Below are 26,372 nucleotides of genomic sequence, written 5' to 3' on the forward strand. Positions count from 1 at the left end.
ACAGATGCGCCAATTATGGGGCGGCTGCGGGCTGGTATTTGTAGCCGGGGCGGGGCCAATAACCATGGCCCCTCTCTAGGTTATGAATATCAGCCCGCAGCTGTCTGCGTAGCCTTTCTGGCTATAAAATATAGGGGGACCCCACATCATTTTTTTTGGGTCCCCTTAATTTAATAGCCAGTAAAGGCTACGCAGACAGCTGCGGGCTGATATTCTTAGCCTAGAGAGGGGCCATGGGGGTATTACCCCCTTCCCAGGCTACAAATATTGGCCCCCAGCTGTCGGCTTTCCCCCTCTGGTGCAGAAAATTGTGCAAAAGCCCACGCCATTTTTTAAAAAAAATATTTTTTTTTAAATTAAACATATTGCGTTTAAGGCTGGCGTCAATACCTGGCACTGCCGCTGGCACTCGGGACTGGAGCGTTCAGCTGCACAGAAATACATGCAGCCACACGCTCCGCTTCCGAGTGCCAGTGGCAGTGCCGGGTATTGAAGCGAGAGACTTGTGTGAGTTTCTCACGAGTGCGACCCTGGCCTAACGCAGATTTTGTGTGTGTGTCTTTATTTAAGGCTGGGATCACACATGCGAGAAACTCGGACGAGTCTCACATCTTAATACCCGACACTGGCGCCGGGACTCGGGAGTGAAGCGTGCAGCTGCATAGAAATACATGCAGCTGCACGCTCTGCACCCGAGTGCCGGCGGCAGTGCCGGGTATTAAGATGCAAGACTCGTCCGAGTTTCTCGCTTGTGTGATCCATCTATCATATCTATCTATCTATCGTATCTATCAATCATCTGTTTATTTATTATCTATCTATCGTATCTATCTATTATCTATCTATCATCTATCTATTATCTATCAATATATCTATCTATCGATATATCTATATAGAGATATATTTATAGATATATATATCAGTAGATAATAGATAGATATATCGATAGCTACCATAGATAAATACGATAGATAGATCCATAGATAGATGTGATAGATAGATATGATAGATAGACAGATACGATAGATATGTATCGTATCTATCTATTGTATCCATCTAACGTATCTATCTATCTATCTAGCTGTGTGTGTATATTCTTCAATGGAGTATGTCAATGAAGAGGTTGGACAAGAAATTACATCACAATTCTTTTTTTTGTATATCTTTATTGAGCTTACAAAAACACACACAAATCCGCATAAAAAACGCATCAAAAAACGCATGAAAAACACGTAAAAAACGCATGAAAAACGCAGGTGACCTGCCAGTGACCTCAGGTGCAGATTTGGTGCAGATTTTACCTGCGTCAAATCCTGAGCAAATCCTGATGCAATCCTGAACGTGGGCACATACCCTAAGAGTAATACTAAACTACTTTTTTATTGTTCTGTTGTTGTGCCTAAAAGTAGTGTTGTTGTATATTTGTGATTTAGATTTCTTTTGTATAGGATGTGTAGATGGCAGTATTTTCCAGGGTATGCAATAAGCAAATAATCTCTTGTAAATGTTAATACTATATTTTGCAGTAAAATCTGATTAGGAGTGACTTGTGAGTACACTATGTACTATTTTTCATTTATGATGATCTTTGAGGTAATCCTAACAGTACATGAAAAAAGTTCAAATGATAATTTTGTCTTTTTCAAATAAATTGCATAAGTCAACAGTACAAGCGACTATAAGGAACTTTGTAATATTTTACATCTTATCAGAGAAATATGCTTCTTTTCCTACTTCTTCCTCCAGAACTCATCGTCCACAATGTATTCTGAAATAAACACTTAAAAACAAGACAAACTGTCAAAACGGGGAAGCTGTGTTACAGAGCCTATTAAAATCTATGCAGACAGAGGAGGGAGAAAGAGGAAGGGGCACTTTATAGAGACAGATCACTAGCTTCTAGCAAATTTATTTTAATTTGATGCTGGATTCACAGCTACAGAGCTAAGTATTGCTGTATAATGTATTTCATGCAGATGCTTCTGTGTTTCAGAGAGAAAAGAGCAGGAATCCATCTTGGTGTGTGGGTTGTGTATAGGAGACATCATAGCAGCTAGTCTCTTCCTACTAGTTTAGAACAAAACTGAAAATTATTGTGCGTCTGCTGAAGGGAAAACTTATAAAAAATTAATTCAGGATATATAAGTCATTCAAGTACCATAATAGGGGTTATTCATCATGTACACAAACAGCTTATTCTGAAAAGTTATCTGAAATTACAGGTATGCTTTAATAAATCTAAAACATATAAAATGCATAACATATACTGTATAAAGTAAAAACAAATTAATCAATGTAAAAATTGGTTAGTTATTTTCAGCATGTAATGTCAATCATTCTTTTTCAGGTGATCCATTGCTCCCATAGTAGTAATGACAGATCTAGTTAGTCATTGCATATACTTCAGAATGTGAGACCCTGAGTCTCTAATTATGCTGATCAAACCTCATACGTCCATATACTATTGAGACATTGATACATTATAAAAAGAGTCAGAAGCAGTCACACACAGAAGCGGGCAAGAACGCTTTATTGGCCCTTTACAGTTCAGGTTGAAGTGGGTCCCTTTACCTCCTGAACCCCTGTTGAACTGCATAGGTTACACTAGTGGTATGTCCACCCTTGGTGAGAGGCATACTGAGACACTGCTGAGGGTAGTTTTTCCTCTTTTGTTTTAAAACCAGCAGAAGCATGGCCTATTGGCCTCACATTAAACTCTACAAGTCCCTGCATTAAGGTTCTAGTAGATCTAGTATTTGGCCACCCCTATGTGTACATAAGATTCATGACTATGTTTTATGCATGCATTTGGAAATAAAACCAAATAATACAATGAGTTATAAAAGTCTAAAATTTAATGGACGGAGACAGTACAATAAAACTCATACATGCATTTGGTAAAGAAGACTATTGGAAAAAGAAATGTCCCTTCAAAGTTGACATCTGCCAAGAAGCATGTATGTTTCATATACAGTGTGTACCTGTTAATTAAATAGCTATAAGTACTGCTGGCAGGTAGATGTCTGAATTGTCTTAAACAAATTAATTTTATCCAGTTGCTGGCTGACAGTAATTGAAATACATAAACTTTCAATAAATACAATAGACAATGGGCCTTTTGGATGGATATCAGGAGTCATCCACAACTAGTTATTGCAGCTATTATTCTGCCCATTCTTTATTGAACATCAAAAAAATTGTTTTCCACCTCACATCTTTGAATGGTACTATGTGTCCGGGGAATGCGGTTAGACATAATAGGATGTCTGACTCTAATTTCAGTGGCCATTTGGAAGTGGCTTTCCATATCAAGTTCCACCATGCCAAGTAATGACTAAAGAGGAGCAAAGTAGTGCAAATAAATTCTTCCACAATCTGGATGTACACCTCATGATGCTTTGTTCTGGTCATCTCCAGAAAGAGATTCGCAAATCTTCTGTAACATCCTTCAAAGAGAAACCTCCTTTTTCATATACCCAAACGTTGTCGTTGAAGGATCATTGACTTCTCTTAAGGATTGCAACTGAGCGAGCAGTTAATAAAAAGGCACAGGTTGTTTTTTAAAAGTGTAGTTTACACATTACCACTGATCCCATTTGCGTATTCTATGATCACAACATGGCTATTACCCATGTAGTGCCGTTATGTAGCAGCATTGCAGGGATGCTTAGATTTTATGCTAAATTTTGTACACAATTTTTATACGGAAGACAGGATTGAATTTGTATCCTTAGGCAGACATTATTAGTCAATGTGATTTGGTCCCTGAGTCGCAGTGTCTCGAAATGTATTTAAAGTTGAAATCTTTTGTAGAAAAGGTAATTGTAGTCTCCAAAAAGCAGCTCATTAGTCCACCAATATGAGTTTAGGTCAGTAGCCTGCAGGATATCCTCCCTTTCTGGTGTCTGAAGCTGCAGCCCATTTTCCTTTGGTCCGTACAATGGCCTGGACTACAGATCCAGATCTTCCGGAATAAACTACATGGTGATGACGTTTAAGGAGCTCATCTGCTATACTCTGGTGGAAAAAAGACAGATAAGATATATTTAACATACAAGACATTAAAGTCTATTTACGCACCAAAAATCCCCAAACTCCTTAGGAGATGTGCACATCATATTTTTTCCTGGAGAGTGAAGCTGACGCGACTTTCAAATCGAAATTGAACCAGGAAACGCTATTTGTTTTTCCACAAGCATCTTTGTGAGTATTTTTCAGGCATTTCTTGAAGCAATTGATAATGTTTCTTATTGCCATTTTTTAAGCTTTTTGTTAGGGCATCTTTACAGAGGTATTTTTTTTGTTGTTTAGAATTTTTGGGGTGATTTTGAGGCATTTTTGGGGGGTCTTTTTTTTTTTAATTAAGCAATGGTTAAAACTCAAGCATTTATATTAGGCAAAAATGCTCACAAAATGTACCAAGAGCCACCCATGCAACTTTTTTGCTTTTACATTCCAGTCTATTCTGTCCTATACAGTGTCCTCCAAGTGGACAATGCCTGGAGAATGGTTAGGTCATTTCTTTTAGCCACTTTGCGTTTTTTTGGAAACCAGAAGTGGGTGAAAGATGCTCAGAAGCCTTAACATATGCACAACTGTTTTTTTACATAGCAAAGAATAGGAAGTTTCTTTTGAAAATTTTCCAACTGCTTTTTCCGGACATTTCATCGCAGACTCACACCAACAAAGCCTCAAAGAAAACACATTGTGTGAACATATGCTTAGAGTGAACTAAATAAACTCTTTAAATATATCTTGGGCTGCCATACTATAATTTGCACCAATAAACTAGATGAATACATTCATATACCAATACCTAGTGGCAATAGAGTTTAACCCCTTCATGACCTTGGGATTTTCCGTTTTTCCGTGTTCGTTTTTCACTCCCCTCCTTCCCATAGCCATAACTTTTTTATTTTTCCGTCAATTTGGCCATGTGAGGGCTTATTTTTTGCGGGACGAGTTGTACTTTTGAACAACATCATTGGTTTTAGCATGTCGTGTACTAGAAAACAGGAAAAAAATTCCAAGTGCGGTGTAATTGCAAAAAAAGTGCAGTCCCACACTTGTTTTTTGTTTGGCTTTTTTGCTAGGTTCACTAAATGCTAAAACTGACCTGCCATTATGATTCTCCAGGTCAGTACGAGTTCATAGACACCTAACATGACTAGGTTATTTTTTACCTAAGTGGTGAAAAAAAATTCCAAACTTTGCTAAAAAAAAATAAAAAAATTGCGCCATTTTCCGATGCTCGTAGCATCTCCATTTTTCATGATCTGGGGTCGGTTGAGGGCTTATTTTTTGCGAGCCGAGCTGGCGTTTTTAATGATTCCAATTTGGTGCAGATATGTTCTTTTGATCGCCCGTTACTGCATTTTAATGCAATGTCGCGGCGACCAAAAAAACGTAATTCTGGCGTTTCGAATTTTGTTCTCGCTACACCGTTTAGCGATCAGGTTAATGCTTTTTTTATTGATAGATCGGGCGATTCTGAACGCGGTGATACCAAATATGTGTAGGTTTGATTTTTTTTTTTATTGATTTATTTTGAATGGGGCGAAAGGGGGGTGATTTAAACTTTTATATTTTTTTTATTTTTTTCACATTTTTTTAAACTTTTTTTTTAACTTTGGCCATGCTTCAATAGCCTCCATGGGAGGCTAGAAGCAGGCACAGCGCGATCGCCTGTGCTACATAGCAGCGATCTGCTGTTCGCTGCTATGTAGCAGAAAATCAGGTGTGCTGTGAGCGCCGACCACATGGTGGTCTCAAGGACCTCTATGGTTACTATTCTGCAGCATCGCCGACCTCCGATCATGTGACGGGGGTCAGCGATGCCATCATTTCCGGCCGCCCGGCCGGATGCGGTAGTTAAATGCCGCTGTCTGCGTTTGACAGCGGCATTTAACTAGTTAATAGGCGCGGGCAGATCGCGATTCTGCCCGCGCCTATTACGGGCACATGTCAGCTGTTCAAAACAGCTGACATGTCCCGGCTTTGATGCGGGCTCACCGCCGGAGCCCGCATCAAAGCGGGGCTTCTGACCTCGGACGTACTATCCCGTCCGAGGTCAGAAAGGGGTTAAGAAACAACATAAAGAAATATATTATATACCGGTATATATATTTTTTTACTTTTATGGTATTGGTACAATCTTCACCATTCCTTAGCCTCTAGAAAACTTTTGCTATACCTAATCCTGGGCAGTATCTTTCCTCTAAAATCTGTAGCTTGTAATGTTGCCAGCGTGACTAACAACTGACTGTATAATGCACAGTGCTACAGTATGGTATAACAAGATACCCCACCATCTCTTAATTAGTGGCAAAGCCTGCCATTAGCTCTAATATATACACACTTGACACTAATTTATAATCAATGATTCATGCCTACCCAATAGAAAAAAAGTCTCAAAAGACATCACTGACCTTTTCTATCGTTTCCTCTACAGTAGTGTCATTAGGAAATAGCTGATTGTGCACCCGCGGTAGCTCCACCGAATTCCCCACATCATAACCAAGCCATAGTGAGTTTATAATGACCTGCAAAATAAGACAACATTTTACCAGTTACTTGTTAATGATGTTAGATAATGATTAGTGATGAGTGAATATATTCGATACCCGAGATTTCTCGAGCACGCTCGGGTGTCCTCCGAGTATTTGTAAGTACTCGGAGGTTTAGTTTTTCTCACCTCAGCTGAATGATTTACATCTGTTAGCCAGCATAAGTACATGTGGGGATTCCCTAGCCACCAGGCAACCCCCACATGTACTTATGCTGGCTAACAGATGTAAATCATTCAGCTGCGGTGATGAAAACTAAATCTCCGAGCACTTAAAAATAAGGACACCGAGCGTGCTCGGGAAATCTCGAGTAACGAGTATATTCGCTCATCACTAATAATGATCTAATGATCTTACCAATGACATAATCTCACATGTAATGTGCAATTTTCATTCATACTGAGTATTTTGTAAAAAAATAAAAATAAAAAATACTTGGTAAATGTAAATTCTACCAGTTTCCAATTCTATCTTTGACAGCCACAAGGACAGTTTGAGCGGCTCTGTAAACTAAGTACCCCATTAAACATTTTTCCATATACAGCATAGATGCCTGAAAGTACGATTAGACCTGGATCATTGGATCATCAAAGGCACAACTTTGGTGACAATATTTTGGGTAAATGACTTCCAAAAAATATTAATGCCTAAAGGTGTCCATGAACCTTAGATAGCTGTTGGATGAACAACAAGCGGATTCTGATTACACAAATTTCATGTCCAATTTGGATTTTATTTTTTTTCTCTTTGTTCTAGTCACTCTCCTTTTCTCACTTTCTTACCAGTGCTGTTGCGGTGGTGATTTTAGTTCCTCCAGAAGCTCCAACCACCATGTGTACCTTATTGTCCTTATCCAACAGAACTGTGGGACACATTGAGGACTGGGGTCGTTTACCTGCAAGAGTTTTAGAAGTCAAGATCTCCAATGTTTTATCTAATCCATATTCTTTAATTTAATTTTTTTAAAGTACCAAGATACCTGGTCTGATAAAATTTGCTGGAGATGGTGGAATACCAAACCCATTAATTATCAATGGTGAGCTAAAATCATCCATCTCATCATTGAAGATAATCCCAGTTACATTGGAGCGAACTTTAGATCCAAAGCTGGAACAAGGAAAATGTTTCAAACAAAATATTAGCATGCACAAGGTATATATCTTCTCTCTAAAAAATTATAGTTTTTATAATAGCAGCTTTGAGTATATATTCAAAATAAAGCACAGGGGTTCAGGGATTAGCATTGTTAACTTTCAATACTGGAGTCCTAGGTTTGGGTCCCATGAAGGACTGCATCTACATGGAGTTTGTCTGTTCACCCCATGTTTGCGTAGGCTAGCTTGATTACTACAACTACCTAAATAAGATGGCTTTAAAACAAAGGTATAATTTGAAATGGTTAAGTTCAAAAGTGAAATTTATAACTGGGTCCCTGACTTATGTCTTTTTATGAATTCCTTGGGCTCCCTTTAGATATCAGTATCCTGGGTGAAAAAGCTACCTCTATACCTCCTGTAACTACACCTCGGCTTTAATACTAAAACTCTAGATAAGCAGTAAAAAGAAAGTGAACAGTTTAGGTTTCCAACTAGTGTTAGCATGTTGTCTGACAATAACAGGAATTCTTTTGGGTTTTTACAGAGTGATTAGAAGAAAACAAAAGGATATGATAGGGTAAGAAATATACAGTTAACTCATCTCTCATACACCCAGTTTTCACTTACTATTGATTGATAGTGCTGGTGGCAGCCACAGCGCTCCCATCCTCTGCTACGACTGATAGGTGGGCTGTGCCATGGTTTTCTGGGGTGTAGAATTCTGGCTCATAGTATTCTGATGGGTGAGTGGTATCATTTGAGATTTTATTTCTTAGATACTCAGCAAAATTATCCGAAGTCATGTTCTTCATTATCTAAAAGAAGAAAAACATCTGTTCATTACAAGTATGACATGAAAAAGATGTCAGATACCTGGCACAATCTTTATAATGGACTATCAAGATTTTTCTATTAACTGTATTGCTGTTCTGATTCTGAGATTAAGGTCTACAACACGGGTGTCAAACTGCATTCCTCGAGGGCCTCAAACCATGCGTGTTTTCAAGATTTCCTTAGCATTGCAAAAGGTGCAGGAATCATTATCTGTGCAGGTGGTTAAATTATCACCTGTGCAATACAAGGAAATCCTGAAAACATGACCTGCTTGCGGCCCTCGAGGAATGCAGTTTGACATAGCTGAATATTGAATAGAGCGGTGGTTATTGAATAGAGCGGTGGTGCACATGTTTGGTTTCCACTCCATTCATTGTCTATGGGAGTGCCGGAAATAAGTGAGTGCTGTACTCTGCTTTCCCTAAGGCTGCATTCCGTATGAAATGTCCGTGTGCTGCCCAAATTTTTATAAAACAGCACAACGACCCATAAAATTTCATGGATCTATTCCCACATCAATGAAAATCATGGATCTGAGTGTGAGATCTGAGAGACTCAGAGCATGTCTAATTCTGGTCCGATTGATGCAAAAGAGAACATACTCAATGGGTCTTTGCGCAGTCCAATAGACAACCGAAACTGCACAGATTTGTAAATTTAGCCTCTCACTTTTCTTCTACTTAAAAGAGATATCTCTTTGAGTAGATAAAAGGGATAACAAGATAGACACAATAAAGGAAACTGTTACTAATTTCTGCATCTATCACGGAATTCAGATTTCCCTACATATTCCAGTGTTATTTAGAATAGTGAATATTGGATATTGTGTTAAAGAGAAAAAAAAAAGAAAATATGTATATAAGATTCCTAATTAAGTTAACCACTGTGGGGTTTAAAAGTCCCCATGCACAAACATATCAATATACACCTAGATCTGTCCGGGACACACAATATTATGAAATAAAAGTTATCTTTGTTATCTTCTTCCCAGTATAGAATGTGTACATGTATGGCCTACGTAAGGACGTGGGTGTAGGTGGGTGACGGCTGTGTGATACAGCCATTACCTGCCTTTAGCAGAAGTGACTGAAGCTAGCTCTGATCGATGCCGCTTAGCCATGTAGATATTTCTGTCAATCACTGAGACTGTTAACTTCATTGTACACTGCAATACCAATGGTTTCCTTGATCCAAAAATAAAAAAAATATATAAACATCCTTGGTATCTCTGCATTCATAAAAGTCTGATCTATCAAAATACAAAATTATTTAACCCATAAGGTAAACGCTGTGAAGAAAAAAATGAAATCAGAATTGCCATTTTTTGATTACCGCACCTTCTCCAGAAAATGCACTAAATAGTGATCAAAATATCATACGCACCAAAATGGTACCAATAAAAAAATACAGCTTGGCATGCAAAAAACAAGCAATCAAACAGGGCAATAAAACCATTGCAAATAAATAAACATTAAAAAAAAAAAAACAACTGAGGTGTGAACCAAGCAGGGTAATCATCATACAATATAGTAATAAATAGACATCAAATATTTGTCAGATAAAATGCTTGATAGCTGAATTGAAGGGTGACTAAGTAACTAAAGTCCTAGACGAATACCCCAGAAATTCCTGTATGGAAAAGTTATATTAAAATAAAGTGAGTGCACAGTGATACAACGAAGGGTCACCCACTAAAACACACTTTTTCAATGGCTGTGTCATCGATGCTATTTATTGAAGCTCGATCTGATGCTACAAGTGTATTCTGAGGTTCTTGTACACGTAAGTAGTTCCCCCATTTTGAAATAATACGTATGCACTGAGGGAGGTGTGCACTTTGACTTCCTATTTAATAGTATAATAATTTCATTTTCAGTTTTTTTTTATAGGTGTGATTGACACTGACGTATTGGTCTATAGTTCATAGATTTATATTTTGGAATTTATGTAACGGTGCGTAGATACAGTATGGACCTCACAGACTAGGTTATGCCACGGTCTATGTAAATGCTGTAATGAGACTTTATACACGAGCTCTTATTCGGCGTGAACTTCCATACATAAAAGCTGTTTTTACCTCTGTTACATTCACAAACTTGGGATCTCCTAGCAAAGTTCTTTTAGCAAAGGCAAAACGGAAAGCTTCTACTATGCGGTGGTAGGTCAGTCCAAGGGACTCAGGTTTTATGCTCAGGGGTGAAAAGTGAAAACCTGAGAGAATAAAAACATTATAATATACATATCACATAAAAATAAATACACTTAACTTAATCACAACTGTTAAACCCCGTTAGCCTTGGCCCACGTCTGCCCCACAGGCTCTGTAGCAGATTCCATCAGAAATAGAAGAACAAAAATGCAATTCTAATAAAATGACAGTCTTAATGGTGGAAATTTGACTTACGGTACTCCATTATTGTCAATGGGGTTTGTGTTCCTATGTGGCCGCACGCTCCACTCTGGAGTGCCGGCGCCATAGCTTGGTTTCCACATGCGAGACACGGACGTGTTTCTCGCAAGTGGAAATGAGCCCTAATGTTCAGAATAGTTGACGTTTTTCTGCAGATCACTAAACCAGCCGCCAGTGAGTCTCTCACCTTTTAGAATATTAAGGATAAGTCCAAGGACAGGCCCGCTCAGAGGAGCAGTAGGGCTGATCAAAGTGTAGTCTCCAAGTTGAAAACGAAGTGGTTCCTCAGTGATGTCAACTTTATAATTTCTGAGATCTTCCTCTGTAATAATTCCACCTGCAGCACAATGAGGGGATATCTTTATAAGTCCAGATATCTATGTCTACCAGGGCCAAAATGGAATAGTTTATGTATTTCCTTACCTGCTTGTTGGATGTCTCTCACAATTTGTTTGGCAAGTGTGCCAGTATAGAAGGATTCAGGATCATCAGCCAGGGTCTGCAGAGTATCTGCTAATTTAGGCAGCTTCACAATGTCGCCTTTCTGCAAGATAATACCTTGAGCATTGCAGAATACTTCACTGGAAGAGCATGGGAAAGAATTAGAGGTACAGCCCATTATTTGTCAGTAGTTTGAAAACACTGGAGTGTAAGAAAGAGGCGTGAGATTTAGAAGTATTTAGGACAGTGAGAATTACGGTAGATGCATTTTGAATATTCTGGAAATTACGGTCATTGCTCATCTAGATTTTGGCGTGTAAATTTGAAATCTGTTAAGCAGATTATTCTATATGAATTCTTGTCTACATGTTTGTCTATATACAGGAATATTTACATGTGTGATTTTTATAACCGTGCAGTGGGACAGAATAGCTGAGTGTGCTTGCTTAAAGGGATTGTGCATGCATGGTAATTGATGAAATATGCCCCAGAATAAGTCATCAGTATCAGACTGATGGGGGTCTAACACCCGGCTCTCTCACCGAACAGCTGTTATCAGCTCCGATGACAGCCGGATGTTAATATTGAATAAATAAGAGCTTATGAATGTGCCCCAAAATGGCATTTCTTACCAAAGGGACTTGTCTTGTTCAATATGGGTTTTGGCTGAACTAAGACCCTGGGACAGACCCAGGCCAACAGGAAATCCCTCACGGGCTAACTTAATGCTTGGTTCAAACAGACGTTTCCATGGTAACTTGCCATGCCGCTGGTGTGCTGCCTGGTATCCCCGAATCTCCCCTGGCACTGCTATGGACAAGCCTCCTGTGGAAGAAGTTGTTGTTAGCAGAAGGTATAAGGCATAGAAGTAAAAAGAAAAACAAACACAAAGGCGCCATTTATTAATTGCTTTTACCACACTTTCAGGCGAAAAAGAGTCACACATTTTTGCAAAAGACTCATTTCAGCAAACATATTGGGTTTATTAAGAGGAAGGACCTCTGGTGCCCTAACAAATTTACTAAAACAAACCCTTCACGATGGGGCCAATTTTGTTTTTTGTGCTTTCATTTTTTCCTCACCTTGTCCCCAGAGTCATGACTGTTTTTCATATATGTCTCTGTGGACAGAAAATAGCTTGTTTTTTTGCTGGACAAGTTGTAGTTTTAAATGACACCATTCATTTAACCTGGAAAACTTGAAAAAAAATCCAAGTGGGGAGAAATTATGAAAAAATACACAATTCTGACATTTTTTTTTTTTAGGAATTCTCTAGGTTAGTACGATTATAGCAATCACAAACACGTCCAATTTTTTTTATTTTAGTGGTGAAAAAAAATCATTTGGGGGTTGTGTCGCCATTTTCCAAGATCCGCAATGTTTGTGTGATGGCTTATTTTTGTAGGGAGAGACCACGTTTTTATTGATACGATTTTGGGATAGATGTGATGTTTTGATTGTTTGTTACAGCATTTTTGGAGGAATTGCAGCAACCAAAAAAAGGAATTTTGGCATTCTTGAATTTTTCACTTTACAATGTTTACTGATTGAGTTAGTTAGCTTTATATCTTGATAGATATGACTTTTCTGAATACGGCGATACTAAAAATGTGTATTTTAAATTTTTTATTTTTAATGGGGGGAAAAGGGGTGATTTGATCGGTTACTTTTTTTAAAAAATTTTTTTTTTACTTTCCACTGTACTTGTTAGTCTCCTTAGGGGACTTGAAGCTGCTATTGTCTGATTGCTTGTGCTATATACAGCTATGTTACAGTCATCCTTTGAAGCCCAGCTGCAGTATAGATAGTGACAATAGGTTAAGATATAGTTAATGTTTGGGACTAGCCTATAGTGGGAAAGAGGCTCACTGGCAAGTTACAGCTTCCTGATAGTGAGTGGTTTGAGTTTGCTGTGCAAAGTGAGCAGTGCTGCCGAAAGGTGATCTATAGTAAGAGAAGACCAAAGGCCAGAGATAGTGAGATCCTTAAGAAGTGACTGGCTAGTCATAGTGGACTTCTGAAGAAGGTATCAATGGATATGATGCCGAGTCGCAAACCTCTGAGCTTGCATTGCTGAAGGTAACCATAAGAATTATATCCAAATATAGTGTCCCTGAAGGGGCTACATTGCTCAGGCCACAGCAGTGGAGACAATGGGTAAGGACACTAGCAGATATCCCTAACATTGTGACTTCATCCTATAATGATATATACTTAATTATTGGTTAAATGTCATCGTGACTGGCTCGGCTGCTTTTTGGACTAGTAGCACTTTATATTTGGATATAATTCTTATGAAATTGGCATTTTAAAGATTGTATGAATTTACTATATTTAGCATTTTTTAGTGGCTGTGCCATGAAATGTGACAGTGACATTTATTAACTGTAGGTTTTCTGGTTTTGTGTCCTCCCATCCACATATTTATGCTGTCCTTGGGTATTATACCTGTGAAGTCAGCTTTTCCACCTTGTCGATATCTGATTGTCTTTGTTGGTTATCTTATATAATTTACCTGTATTTGTTAAATAAATTATTTGGTTTTTATTCAGGACTTTTTGTACTCTTTTTGGTTCTCTTGTGTTTTATAGAATGTCTGCAAAGCCCTGGAGGAACCTACAGAGGAAGGATAGTAGGGAGAAAACAGTGTGCCTCACTACCCTTGGAGTAAACAACAAAGAGAAGGAGATTGTGTGGAAAAATATCTCAAACTATAAAGGAAATGCCCATAAGATCTTGTACCTGCTATACCTTTTATATAATCCTTACCAAGTTACTATTCAGTAAAAACTTTTATTTTTGAACTGTGGCCTCCTTTATTGAACTGTGGAACCTACGGTTCTGGCTAGGCAACACCACTGGCTACAGGCGGCCTGCATGGGCGTAAGACCCTCATAGCACAAGTATATACACTCAGCCAGGACCCACACTTTCATTTAGTGCCGGGGCATAAAGAAGACGAGTGCCTCACCTATGGCTACCGTCCTGCACTTTGCTACACTTGGTGTAGTCAGCATGATCGAGTATTTCTTCTGAGAAGGTAACACAGTGCAAAGAAGACTCAACTGATGGGAAAAATGGCCATCTTTGAGTGGTCTAAGATGGCTCTGAGCAAAGACTGCAAGGTGGCGGTGAATAGCGCAAAACAGCAAGATAGATTTGCCCATCATGGGTGCAACAAAAGTAAAGGGGTTTGAAGGAGTATGCCTACAGAGAGGAGTGCCGCAATCAAAATCTCCAGCCCACAGCTGGGAGTGACTGTCACTGCAGAGTAAAGTGGAAGGAGCAGATCATCCCAGTAAGGTGTGGCCTCAGAAAACGGGCAGGGATGGTGACTCAGGGCAGACTCCACCCAATGAAAGGTGGGGCAATGACGGTTCTCAGGTGGTGGAAGAGACGACGCCATTCGCGGGTTGTATATTGGCGAGAGAGCAGCATAAAGCTAGGTTGGCTGAGTTGAGGGAGGCCTTCAAGGTGTAACAATTATGTAGGCACTAGGGAATCTGATAGTGTGGGATAAAGCCAGTCTGAGAACAAAGCTGCAGCAAAAGGTGTATTTAACAAAATAGAAATGCAAACAGAACTAACACAGATATTCCTGCAATTGAAACGAGGTGCACAGCACAATATAGTAATTACAGAAATCTGAATAGCGAGGCACGACCGCTAGTACGAACCAGTCCAGCAAGGATATGACACAGGAGCGAACAAGACACTTAAACGAGAAAGTCCAGTAAGGATATTAGTGTGAATGCACATAGTACCGTATATACTCGAGTATAAGGCGACCCGAGTATAAGCCGACCCCCCTAATTTTGCCACAAAAAACTGGGAAAACTTATTGACTCGAGTATAAGCCTAGGGTGGAAAATGCAGCAGCTACCGGTGAATTTCAAAAATAAAAATAGATGCTCCATACCGTTCATTATGGCCCCATAGCTGTACCATAGAAAGCTGTGCCATATAGTGCTCTGCACCATTCATTATTGCCCCACAGCTGTACCATAGAAAGCTGTGCCATATAGTGCTCTGCACCGTTCATTATTGCCCCATAGATGTACCATAGAAAGCTGTGCACCGTTCATTATTGCCCCATAGCTGTGCCATATAGTGCTCTGCACCGTTCATTATTGCACCATAGCTGTGCCATATAGTGCTCTGCACCGTTCATAATTGACCCATAGCTGTGCCATATAGTGCTCTGCACCATTCATTATTGCCCCATAGCTGTGCCATATAGTGCTCTGCACCGTTCATTATTGCCCCATAGCTGTGCCATATAGTGCTCTGCACCGTTCATTATTGCCCCATAGCTGTGCCATATAGTGCTCTGCACCGTTCATAATTGACCCATAGCTGTGCCATATAGTGCTCTGCACCATTCATTATTGCCCCATAGCTGTGCCATATAGTGCTCTGCACCGTTCATTATTGCCCCATAGCTGTGCCATATAGTGCTCTGCACCGTTCAGAATTGCCCCATAGCTGTGCCATATAGTGCTCTGCACCGTTCATTATTGCCCCATAGATGTACCATAGAAAGCTGTGCACCATTCATTATTGCCCCATAGCTGTGCCATATAGTGCTCTGCACCGTTCATTATTGCCCCATAGCTGTGCCATATAGTGCTCTGCACCGTTCATAATTGACCCATAGCTGTGCCATATAGTGCTCTGCACCATTCATTATTGCCCCATAGCTGTGCCATATAGTGCTCTGCACCGTTCAGAATTGCCCCATAGCTGTGCCATATAGTGCTCTGCACCGTTCATTATTGCCCCATAGATGTACCATAGAAAGCTGTGCACCGTTCATTATTGCCCCATAGCTGTGCCATATAGTGCTCTGCACCGTTCATAATTGCCCCATAGCTGTGCCATATAGTGCTCTGCACCGTTCATTATTGCCCCATAGCTGTGCCATATAGTGCTCTGCACCGTTCATAATTGCCCCATAGCTGTGCCATATAGTGCTCTGCACCGTTCATTATTGCCCCATAGCTGTGCCATATAGTGCTCTGCACCGTTCATTATTGCCCCATAGCTGTGCCATATAGTGCTCTGCACCGTTCATAATTGCCCCATAGCTGTGCCATATAGTGCTCTGCACCGTTCATTATTGCCCCATAGCTGTGCCATATAGTGCTCTGCACCGTTCAGAATTGCCCCATAGCTGTGCCATATAGTGCTCTGCACCATTCATTATTGCCCCATAGCTGTGCCATATAGTGCTCTGCACCGTTCATTATTGCCCCATAGCTGTGCCATATAGTGCTCTGCACCGTTCAGAATTGCCCCATAGCTGTGCCATAGAGTGCTCTGCACCGTTCATAATTGCCCCATAGCTGTGCCATATAGTGCTCTGCACCGTTCATAATTGCCCCATAGCTGTGCCATATAGTGCTCTGCACCGTTCATTATTGCCCCATAGCTGTACCATAGAAAGCTGTGCCATATAGTGCTCTGCACCGTTCATTATTGCCCCATAGCTGTGCCATATAGTGCTCTGCACCGTTCATAATTGCCCCATAGCTGTGCCATATAGTGCTCTGCACCGTTCAGAATTGCCCCATAGCTGTGCCATATAGTGCTCTGCACCGTTCATTATTGCCCCATAGCTGTACCATAGAAAGCTGTGTTATATAGTGCTCTGCACCGTTCATTATTGCCCCATAGCTGTGCCATATAGTGCTCTGCACCGTTCATTATTGCCCCATAGCTGTGCCATATAGTGCTCTGCACCGTTCATTATTGCCCCATAGCTGTGCCATATAGTGCTCTGAACCGTTCATAATTGCCCCATAGCTGTGCCATATAGTGCTCTGCACCGTTCATTATTGCCCCATAGCTGTGCCATATAGTGCTCTGCACCATTCATTATTGCCCCATAGCTGTGCCATATAGTGCTCTGCACCGTTCATTATTGCCCCATAGCTGTGCCATATAGTGCTCTGCACCGTTCATTATTGCCCCATAGCTGTGCCATATAGTGCTCTGCACCGTTCATTATTGCCCCATAGCTGTGCCATATAGTGCTCTGCACCGTTCATTATTGCCCCATAGATGTACCATAGAAAGCTGTGCACCGTTCATAATTGCCCCATAGCTGTGCCATATAGTGCTCTGCACCGTTCATTATTGCCCCATAGATGTGCCATAGAAAGCTGTGCACCGTTCATAATTGCCCCATAGCTGTGCCATATAGTGCTCCGCACCGTTCATTATCGCCCCATAGATGTGCCATAGAAAGCTGTGCCATTGCTGCTGCTGCAATAAAAATAATAAAACACATACTCACCTGTCTTGCTTGCAGCTCCTCAGCGTCCTGTCCCAGCGTCTCTCCACACTGACTGATCACAGGCAGAGGGCGCCGCGCACACTATATGCGTCATCGCGCCCTCTGACCTGCACAGTCAGTGCAGAGAGACGCCGGGAAGATGGAGCGGCGCCCGGCGTGTGGAACGCGGACAGGTGAATATGACATACTTACCTGCTCCCGGCGTCCCGCTCCTTCCCCCAGACAGCTGGTCTTCGGTGCCGCAGCCTCTTCCTCTGTCAGCGGTCACCGTTACCGCTGATTAGAGAAATGAATAGGCGGCTCCGCCCCTATGGGATCCACTCCCATAGGGGCTGAGCCGCCTATTCATTTCTCTAATGAGCGGTCCCACGTGACCGCTGAACAGGGGAAGAGCTGCGGCACCCGGAGATCGTGGGATGGGCAGGGGGAGCGCCAGGAGCCCCGGAAGCAGGTAAGTATGCCTCAGCGCCCTCTCCCCCTCACCCGCCGACCGTGACTAGAGTATAAGCCGAGAGGGGCACTTTCAGCCCAAAAATTTGGGCTGAAAATCTCGGCTTATACTCGAGTATATACGGTACTTAAATGTGGGAATCCAGCAAAAGTGTAGAGGGAATGCACACAGTACTTAAACGAGGAAGTCCAACAATAACTTGATCATTGATTAATTGCGCATTATTTGACGCCTCAAAAAATGCAACATGTTGCGTTTGCCGCACACCGCGAAATGACGCATGCATACGCATCCATGAAAAACATGTTCCTGCTTACACAATGTTAAAGATATGTACACATGACGCATGCGGATGTATGCGGATTATACGCTATGCACAGAAACGCTTATGTGAACCTGGCCTAAGCGCAGCAGATGAGTAAACCTTTCTTGGTGAGAAAAGTGCAATTGAATCTTGCTCACCTGGTGTGGTTGTGCAAGGAGGCACAACACTGGGAAAAGTTTTGCAAACAAGGGTGATCCTTCCCCTGGTGTGCTGCCAGTCACAGCAGTCCCAGAGGCGAGAGGTAGCACCCAAGACAACCCCAGTCATGATACAGGAGAACACAGGAGATGAAAGGCAGCTGAACATGGTGAGGCAGACCACCAGGTAATGAACAGCAGAAGCAGGGAGTTCACCAGCAAACAGGCAGAAGCTCAAAAGCCAGCAGCACAAAATACTCAGGCACAGGAGAACACAAGACCCGGACTTAAATAATCAGGACAGACAGGAAGTTTCATGACAGGGGGAGACCCAAGACTCCATCTTGGATCAGGGTTGGCACGCACAAGTAAAGTCAGAATCCTTACACAAGGGCATGTTGGAAGACACAGAAGGATCAGAGCAGGCCAGGTAAAAGGGAGAAGAGTGCCTCACCTGTGGCTACCTACCTGTGCTTCGCTGCAATGTCAACCTATCGGGGACCGAGCAATTATGTCAAGAAGAGCGTATTAAATGATACAAGAGTAATTGTGAATCATATGTATAATAACTGGTGCTATGGTTTTGTTAAAAAACCCATGCCTTCAATCCTGTATGTTTTTATAATGTAAGGCTATTGAGCAAGAGCTAATCCAGGAACATATAACAGTGTTCAGATAAGCAATTTGGCAAACCCTCCTCCTCTTTACAGTAATTCCTGAACAGCTTTTAAAATAATCAGTATTTTCCTTCATATTAATTCATTGTATACTGCATTAAAAAAATTGTTTTCTTATTTCCAATTTGCAGTAAAAGGTTCCTCAACACTTTTAGAGTGTAGTGAATCTGTTGGATGAATGCTGGTGAACCTTTGCAAAAATATTTAGAATTGAGAGTCCTCAGTGGTTGATACCTTTTAATGGCTAACTGAAAAGATGGTAACAAATTGCAAGCTTTCGAGACTACTCAGGTCTCTTCATCAGGCATATAGTGGACACGGCAAGTATTTCAGACCCGTTTACATTTTTCACTCTGTTTCATTGCAGCCATTTGGTAAATTCAAAAAAGTTCATTTTTTTCTCATTAATGTACACTCAGCACCCAATCTTGACTGAAAAAAACCCAGAAATGTAGTAATTTTTGCAAATTATTTTGTGTCCTTCCCCGCATTCCTCCTGCACCTGTCTGTCCCAGGAACTTTGTCCACGGACCTACTATGGTTTAATAAAGGACTTCGTTTACACAGCTCATGGGTGAGTGCTGCATCTTTTTTGCTTTTGCATTTGTTAGACGGAATCTTTTCCTTCATGCTGTGCACCTTTGCCCGGAGCTCACACATCACTGTTCTTAAAGTGCCGGCTATCCAGGGCCAAAGGCTAAAAAAAAAACTGCATGACCTTGGTGCCATTCATTTTTATCGTTTGTGTGGAAATTCTGTTGTATCCTTGGCCAGATCTGTGCCTTGCCACAATTCTGTCTCTGAGCTCCTTGGCTAGTTCCTTTGATCTCATGATTCTCATTTGGTCTGACATGCACTGTGAGCTGTGAGGTCTAAGGCCATGTGCACACGTTCAGTATTTTTCGTGTTTTTTTCGTGTTTTTTCGCTATAAAAACGCGAAAAAAACGCTAACATATGCCTCCCATTATTTTCAGGGTATTCCGCATTTTTTGTGCAAATGTTGCATTTTTTTCCGCAAAAAAATCGCATTGTGGAAAAAAAGCAACATGTTCATTAAATTTGCGGAATTGCGGGGTTCCGCACACCTAGGAGTGCATTTATCTGCTTACTTCCCGCACGGGGCTGTGCACACCATGCGGGAAGTAAGCAGATTATGTGCGGTTGGTACCCAAGGTGGAGGAGAGGAGACTCTCCTCCACGGACTGGGCACCATATAATTGGTAAAAAAAAAGAATTAAAATAAAAAATAGTGATATACTCACCTTCGATGGCACCGGAGTCTTCCCGCCTCTCAGGTGCATGCTGCCGCTTCGGTTCCTATAGCTGGTGTGTGGTGAAGGACCTGCGATGACGTCAAGGTCTTGTGATTGGTCGTGAGACCGGTCATGTGACCGCGACGTCATCGAAGGTCCTGCACACACACATCATCTATAGGAACGGACGCCGCTGAGGAGATCGGCTGTCTGCAGGTGAGTATAACCATTTTTTTAATTACTTTTAAACATTCTATCTTTTACTATTGATGCTGCATAGGCAGCATCTATAGTAAAAAGTTGGTCACACTTGTCAAACACTATGTTTGACAAATGTGACCAACCTGTCAGTCAGTTTTCCAAGCGATGCTACAGATCGCTTGGAAAACTTTAGCATTCTGCAAGCTAATTACACTTGCAAAATGCTAAAAAAACTGCGAAAAAAACGGGAAAAAAAACGCAAAAAAAAAATGCGGATTTCTTGCAGAAAATTTCCGGTTTTCTTCAGGAAATTTCTGCAAGAAATCCTGACGTGTGCACATACCCTTAGGGTATGACTCCACGGTACGGATGGGCGGCGGTATCGCCGCAGCGGCGAAGCCGCTCGGCGCTAAGCCCCGCCCCCTTAATGGGACGCGATCATGCCGGATGTGTTAACTCTTCACATCCGGGATGATCGCTCTGTCCCATAGGGCCCTGTGATATGCCTTGCGGGGATGCTGCGTCCCCGCAAGGTGTACGGGCATGCTGCGATCTGAAAAGACGCGCAGCATGTCCGTAGTCGCAGGGCCGCCGCGTGCGGGTTTCCACGCATAGTGGAGACGGGATTTCATCAAATCCCCTCCACTATGCTGGAACATCTGGACGCTGCTTGTTTGACGCTGCAGCGCTGCGCAGCGTCAAACAAGCAGCGTTTCCTGAACGTGGAAACATACCCTTATATAGACAGATGTGTGCCTTTCCAAATCAAGTTCTAGTGTCAGAACAAAGGGTCTGAATACTTATGACCATGTGATACTTCAGATTTTCTTTTTTAATAAATATGCAAAAATTTCTACATTTCTGTTTTTTTTCCAGTCAAGATGGGGTGCAAAGTGTACATTAATGAGAAAAAAATGAACTTTTTTGAATTTTCCAAATGGCTGCAATGAAACAAAGAGTGGAAAATTTAAAGGTGTCTGAATACTTTCCGTGCCCACTTTAGAGTAATACAAAATCTGAAGAGTCACATATTTTTATACACAACACAGCACAGAAATAATGCAACAGATAAGACAGGTGACATGAAGCAGAACTATCATTATGGGAGAGGAATAATCAGTTGTGGCCATAAATATTGGAACAGTTCATAGATAAGGAGTGGGAAAGTTTTATTGTTCTCTGATTCAGAAGTGGTTTTAGTTCCAAAGGTGAACCTTTGCTTCAGTTGAGATTTAACACACTGACGTGGTGTGGAATACTGAGTGGAATGGAGAGTTTGGAGCTTGTATTAATTATCATGTCTACCTACATAACCTGTATGTGTAAAGAGTGTAATTAGTTTATTTGAGCTCAGAATGAATTTTAGGCTAAAGAAAAGAAAAAGCCTCTGTAAGAGCGGTGGACTGTGCTGTCACGTTCCTGCCCCTGAATTCATCAATCGCATTGTATAATAGTGTGAGCAATATTTTGCATCTTTCATGTATGTACATTGGTATGGGAGTATATAGTATTATAGGATGTGATAAAGTAAGGTATATCTTGATAATGTATGGTGTATTACCTAATATAGAGGTAACACATAAGGGTAACATGTATATTGTTAATAGACTGCGATATGGTAGTGTACGCCATGAGGTAAGATTAAATTAGGATGTAGAACACAAGATAAGGACAATACGCTTAATTGATACTGGTATAAGATAGTAACTATAGATAGCTTGGGACATAGGATAAGGTACAATTAACCCCTTCATGACCGTGGGATTTTCCGTTTTTCTGTATTCGTTTTTCACTCCCCTCCTTCCCAGAGCCATAACTTTTTTATTTTTCCGTCAATTTGGCCATGTGAGGGCTTATCTTTTGCGGGACGAGTTGTACTTTTGAACGACATCCTTGGTTTTACCATGTCGTGTACTAGAAAACGGGAAAAAAATTCCAAGTGCGGTGAAATTGAAAAAAAAGTGCAATCCCACACTTGTTTTTTGCTTGGCTTTTTTGCTAGGTTCACTAAATGCTAAAACTGACCTGCCATTATGATTCTCCAGGTCATTACGAGTTCATAGACACCTAACATGACTAGGTTATTTTTTACCTAAGTGGTGAAAAAAAATTCCAAACTTTGCTAAAAAAAAAAAAAAAAAAAAAAAAAAAAAATTGCGCCATTTTCCGATACTCGTAGCGTCTCCATTTTTCATGATCTGGGGTCGGTTGAGGGCTTATTTTTTGCGTGCCGAGCTGGCGTTTTTAATGATACCATTTTGGTGCAGATACATTATTTTGATCGCCCGTTATTGCATTTTAATGCAATGTCACGGCGACCAAAAAAACGTAATTCTGGCGTTTCGGATTTTTTTCTCATTACGCCGTTTAGCGATCAGGTTAATGCTTTTTTTTATTGATAGATCGGGCGATTCTGAACACGGCGATACCAAATATGTGTAGGTTTAATTTTTTTTTTATTGATTTATTTTGATTGGGGCGAAAGGGGGGTGATTTAAACTTTTATGTTTTTTTATTTTTTTCTCATTTTTTTAACTTTTTTTTTACTTTTGCCATGCTTCAATAGCCTCCATGGGAGGCTAGAAGCAGGCACAGCACGATCGCCTCTGCTACATAGCAGCGATCATCAGATCGCTGCTATGCAGCAGAAAATCAGGTGTGCTGTGAGCGCCGACCACAGGGTGGCGCTCACAGCTATCCGGGATCAGTAACCATAGAGGTCTCAAGGACCTATATGGTTACAATACTGAAGCATCGCCGACCCCCGATCATGTGATGGGGGTCGGCGATGACGTCATTTCCGGCCGCCCGGCCGGATGCGGTAGTTAAATGCCGCTGTCTGCGTTTGACAGCGGCATTTAACTAGTTAATAGCGGCGGGTGCATCGCGATTTCACCCGCCGCTATTGCGGGCACATGTCAGCTGTTCAAAACAGCTGACATGTCCCGGCTTTGATGCGGGCTCACCGCGGAGCCCTGCATCAAAGCAGGGGACCTGACGTCAGACGTACTATCCCGTCCGACGTCAGGAAGGGGTTAATGTTTGGGGACTAGCCCACAATGGGATAAAGCAATAGTATAAAGCAGACTACTTCCTGATAGTTAGTAAGGTAGGGAAGTACAGTAACCAAAGTCAAGTTTAAGTCCAGGGGGTCTCTGGCAGCAGCGTGGATCTATCGTTCATGGCAGTAGGAGGCCTTACTATAATCCCTTGCGGACATTCCTGCAACGTTCAGAGCTCAGGGCTTGGTATAGGTAGTAGGAGGAGTGCCTAATCCTCTGGCCTACTGGGGATGATGAATGCGGAATTCGCGAGAAGGGAAGATAACGGATCGCAGATAAACTGCGGGACTGAACAGGAAATCCCTGTGTCAGATAGGAATAGCCAATGTTGGGATAGTCCAGGAGGAATGGATAGTAATGGTGGAAACGTACTGTGTTAAGGAAACAAGAAACAATAAGTGTTTTGCCTGATACTGAGTGTTATTAACCAACAAAAGTTTACTGGACAGTTCATGTTCATCAGATTATAAGAACTGCGTGTGTCCCCTAAATTATGTATGGTGGCTCCGGAAAAGGGAGGACTGGAAGCAGTGGAGACCTGTGGCCTACAAGTGAGTGTGATGCACCGCACACAGCATATTGGGTCTGGGACACGATTTTTCTGTAAAGTGCCAGGGCATGATGAGACAGCAGCTTATTCATGGCTGCCACTCATTTTACAACCTAGATAGGAAGCTGGCAAATATGGGAGAATAACACTTGCCAATTGGTGTGCCACTACAGGGAATTAAATAAGGACAAATAGGAGCATGTAAGACGCTCCATCGTAGTCTGCTCCATTGATAACAGAGCCACCATTACAGAGAGAGTGAAAGGATTAACATCATTGAGGGGAGCATAGAGGCTTATTCAAGTGAGTAAGCAGTGTAGCCACCATGAACGCTAGGTTTAGTCACCAGAAGAGCAAAGACACAGTAGAGGAGAGCAAAGAGACATTCCTGACTGTGAGAATTATAACACTATAAATATCTGACTGTTGATGAGTTGTTGTAAAGAAAAGCACCACATCAGAGACAGCCAGAGACAAGTGCTAGTTTGTAAGGCCTCTTTCACACTTCCGTCGGTACGGGTCTTTCGCTATGCGTCGGCCCGACGTACTGACGGACGTTGTGAAATTTGTACACGACGTGGGCAGCGGATGCAGTTTTTCAACGCATCTGCTGCCCATTCTGCAGTCTGGGGAGGAGAGGGCGGAGTTTTGGCCGTGCATGCACGGTAGAAAATGGCGGACACGACGGACAAAAAAATGTTACATTGAACTTTTTTTGTGACGCCGGTCCGCCAAAACACGACGGATCCGTCGCTAATACAAGTCTATGGGCAAAAAACGCATCCTGCAAGCACATTTGCAGGATCCGTTTTTTGCCCAAAACGACGGATTATGACGGATGGCAAACGACGGAAGTGTGAAAGAGGCCTAAGGAGTTTTAATGCAATAATTTACAGCAATAGTGTTTAAGTTGCTAGACAAAAGATGCTGCAGGTACCATTGAAAAGCACAGTCTGTGTGAAGGAAGTGCTGCTGAGGTGTTTGTCAACAAACATTCACAAGTACAAGCAGAGTGAAACTATTGCTAGCTTATTGCTTTATATTTACAGTGCCTTGTGAAAGTATTCAGCCCCCTGGAACTTTTCAACCTATTCCCACATATCATGCGTCAAACATAAAGATACCAAATGTAAATTTTTGGTGAAGAATCAACAACAAGTGGAATACAATTGTGAAGTTGAACGAAATTTATTGGTTATTTTAAATTTTTGTGGAAATTCAAAAACTGAAAAGTGGGGCGTGCAATATTATTTGGCCTCTTTAACTTAATACTTTGTTGCGCCACCTTTTGCTGCGATTACAGCTGCAAGTCACTTGGGGTATGTCTCTATCAGTTTTGTACATTAAGAGACTGAAATTCTTGCCCATTCTTCCTTGGCAAACAGCTCGAGCTCAGTGAGGTTTGATGGAGATCGTTTGTAAACAGCAGTTTTCAGCTCTTTCCACAGATTCTCGATTGGATTGAGGTCTGGACTTTGACTTGGCCATTCTAACACCTGGATACGTTTAATTGTGAACCATTCCATTGTAGATTTTGCTTTATGTTTGGGATCATTGTCCTGTTGGAAGATAAATCTCCGTCAGAGTCTCAGGTCTTTTGCAGACTCCAACAGGTTTTCTTCAAGAATGGTCCTGTATTTGGCTCCATCCATCTTCCCATCAATTTTAACCATCTTCCCTGTCCCTGCTGAAGAAAAGCAGGCCCAAACCATGATGCTGCCACCACCATGTTTGACAGTAGGGATGGGGTGTTCAGGGTGATGAGCTGTGTTGCCTTTACGCCAAACATATGGTTTGGCATAGTTGCCAAAAAGTTCGATTTTGGTTTCATCTGACCCGAGCACCTTCTTCCACGTTTGGTGTGTCTCCCAGGTGGTTTGTTGCAAACTTTAAACAACACTTTTTATGGATATTTTTGAGAAATAGCTTTCTTCTTGACACTCTTCCACAAAGGCCAGATTTGTTCAGTGTACGACTGATTGTTGTCCTATGGACAGACTGTCCCACCTCAGCTGTAGATCTCTGCAGTTCATTCAGAGTGATCATGGGCCTCTTGGCTGCATCTCTGA

General features: G+C 41.5%; 1 protein-coding gene across 2 annotated transcripts in view; it reads right to left on the bottom strand.

Annotated features, from left to right (window-relative positions):
- Nucleotides 1-2,837: 2,837 nt before the first annotated feature.
- The window catches only part of GGT1 (gamma-glutamyltransferase 1), a 155,654-nt gene continuing 132,119 nt past the window's right edge, over nucleotides 2,838-26,372 (bottom strand). For both annotated transcript variants that reach the window (XM_077293620.1, XM_077293629.1), the window contains exons 5-13: nucleotides 11,981-12,173; nucleotides 11,331-11,488; nucleotides 11,095-11,244; nucleotides 10,575-10,708; nucleotides 8,291-8,478; nucleotides 7,546-7,673; nucleotides 7,349-7,461; nucleotides 6,429-6,542; nucleotides 2,838-4,017 (exon numbers count right to left, since the gene is read on the bottom strand). In XM_077293620.1, coding sequence (XP_077149735.1) covers nucleotides 3,871-4,017; nucleotides 6,429-6,542; nucleotides 7,349-7,461; nucleotides 7,546-7,673; nucleotides 8,291-8,478; nucleotides 10,575-10,708; nucleotides 11,095-11,244; nucleotides 11,331-11,488; nucleotides 11,981-12,173 — 1,325 coding nt within the window. In that variant the 3' untranslated portion in view covers nucleotides 2,838-3,870. The remainder of the gene's footprint in view (nucleotides 4,018-6,428; nucleotides 6,543-7,348; nucleotides 7,462-7,545; nucleotides 7,674-8,290; nucleotides 8,479-10,574; nucleotides 10,709-11,094; nucleotides 11,245-11,330; nucleotides 11,489-11,980; nucleotides 12,174-26,372) is intronic.

This window comes from Ranitomeya variabilis, chromosome 1 (genome assembly GCF_051348905.1).
Source record: "Ranitomeya variabilis isolate aRanVar5 chromosome 1, aRanVar5.hap1, whole genome shotgun sequence".
In the NCBI taxonomy this organism is placed as follows: Eukaryota; Metazoa; Chordata; class Amphibia; order Anura; family Dendrobatidae; genus Ranitomeya; species Ranitomeya variabilis.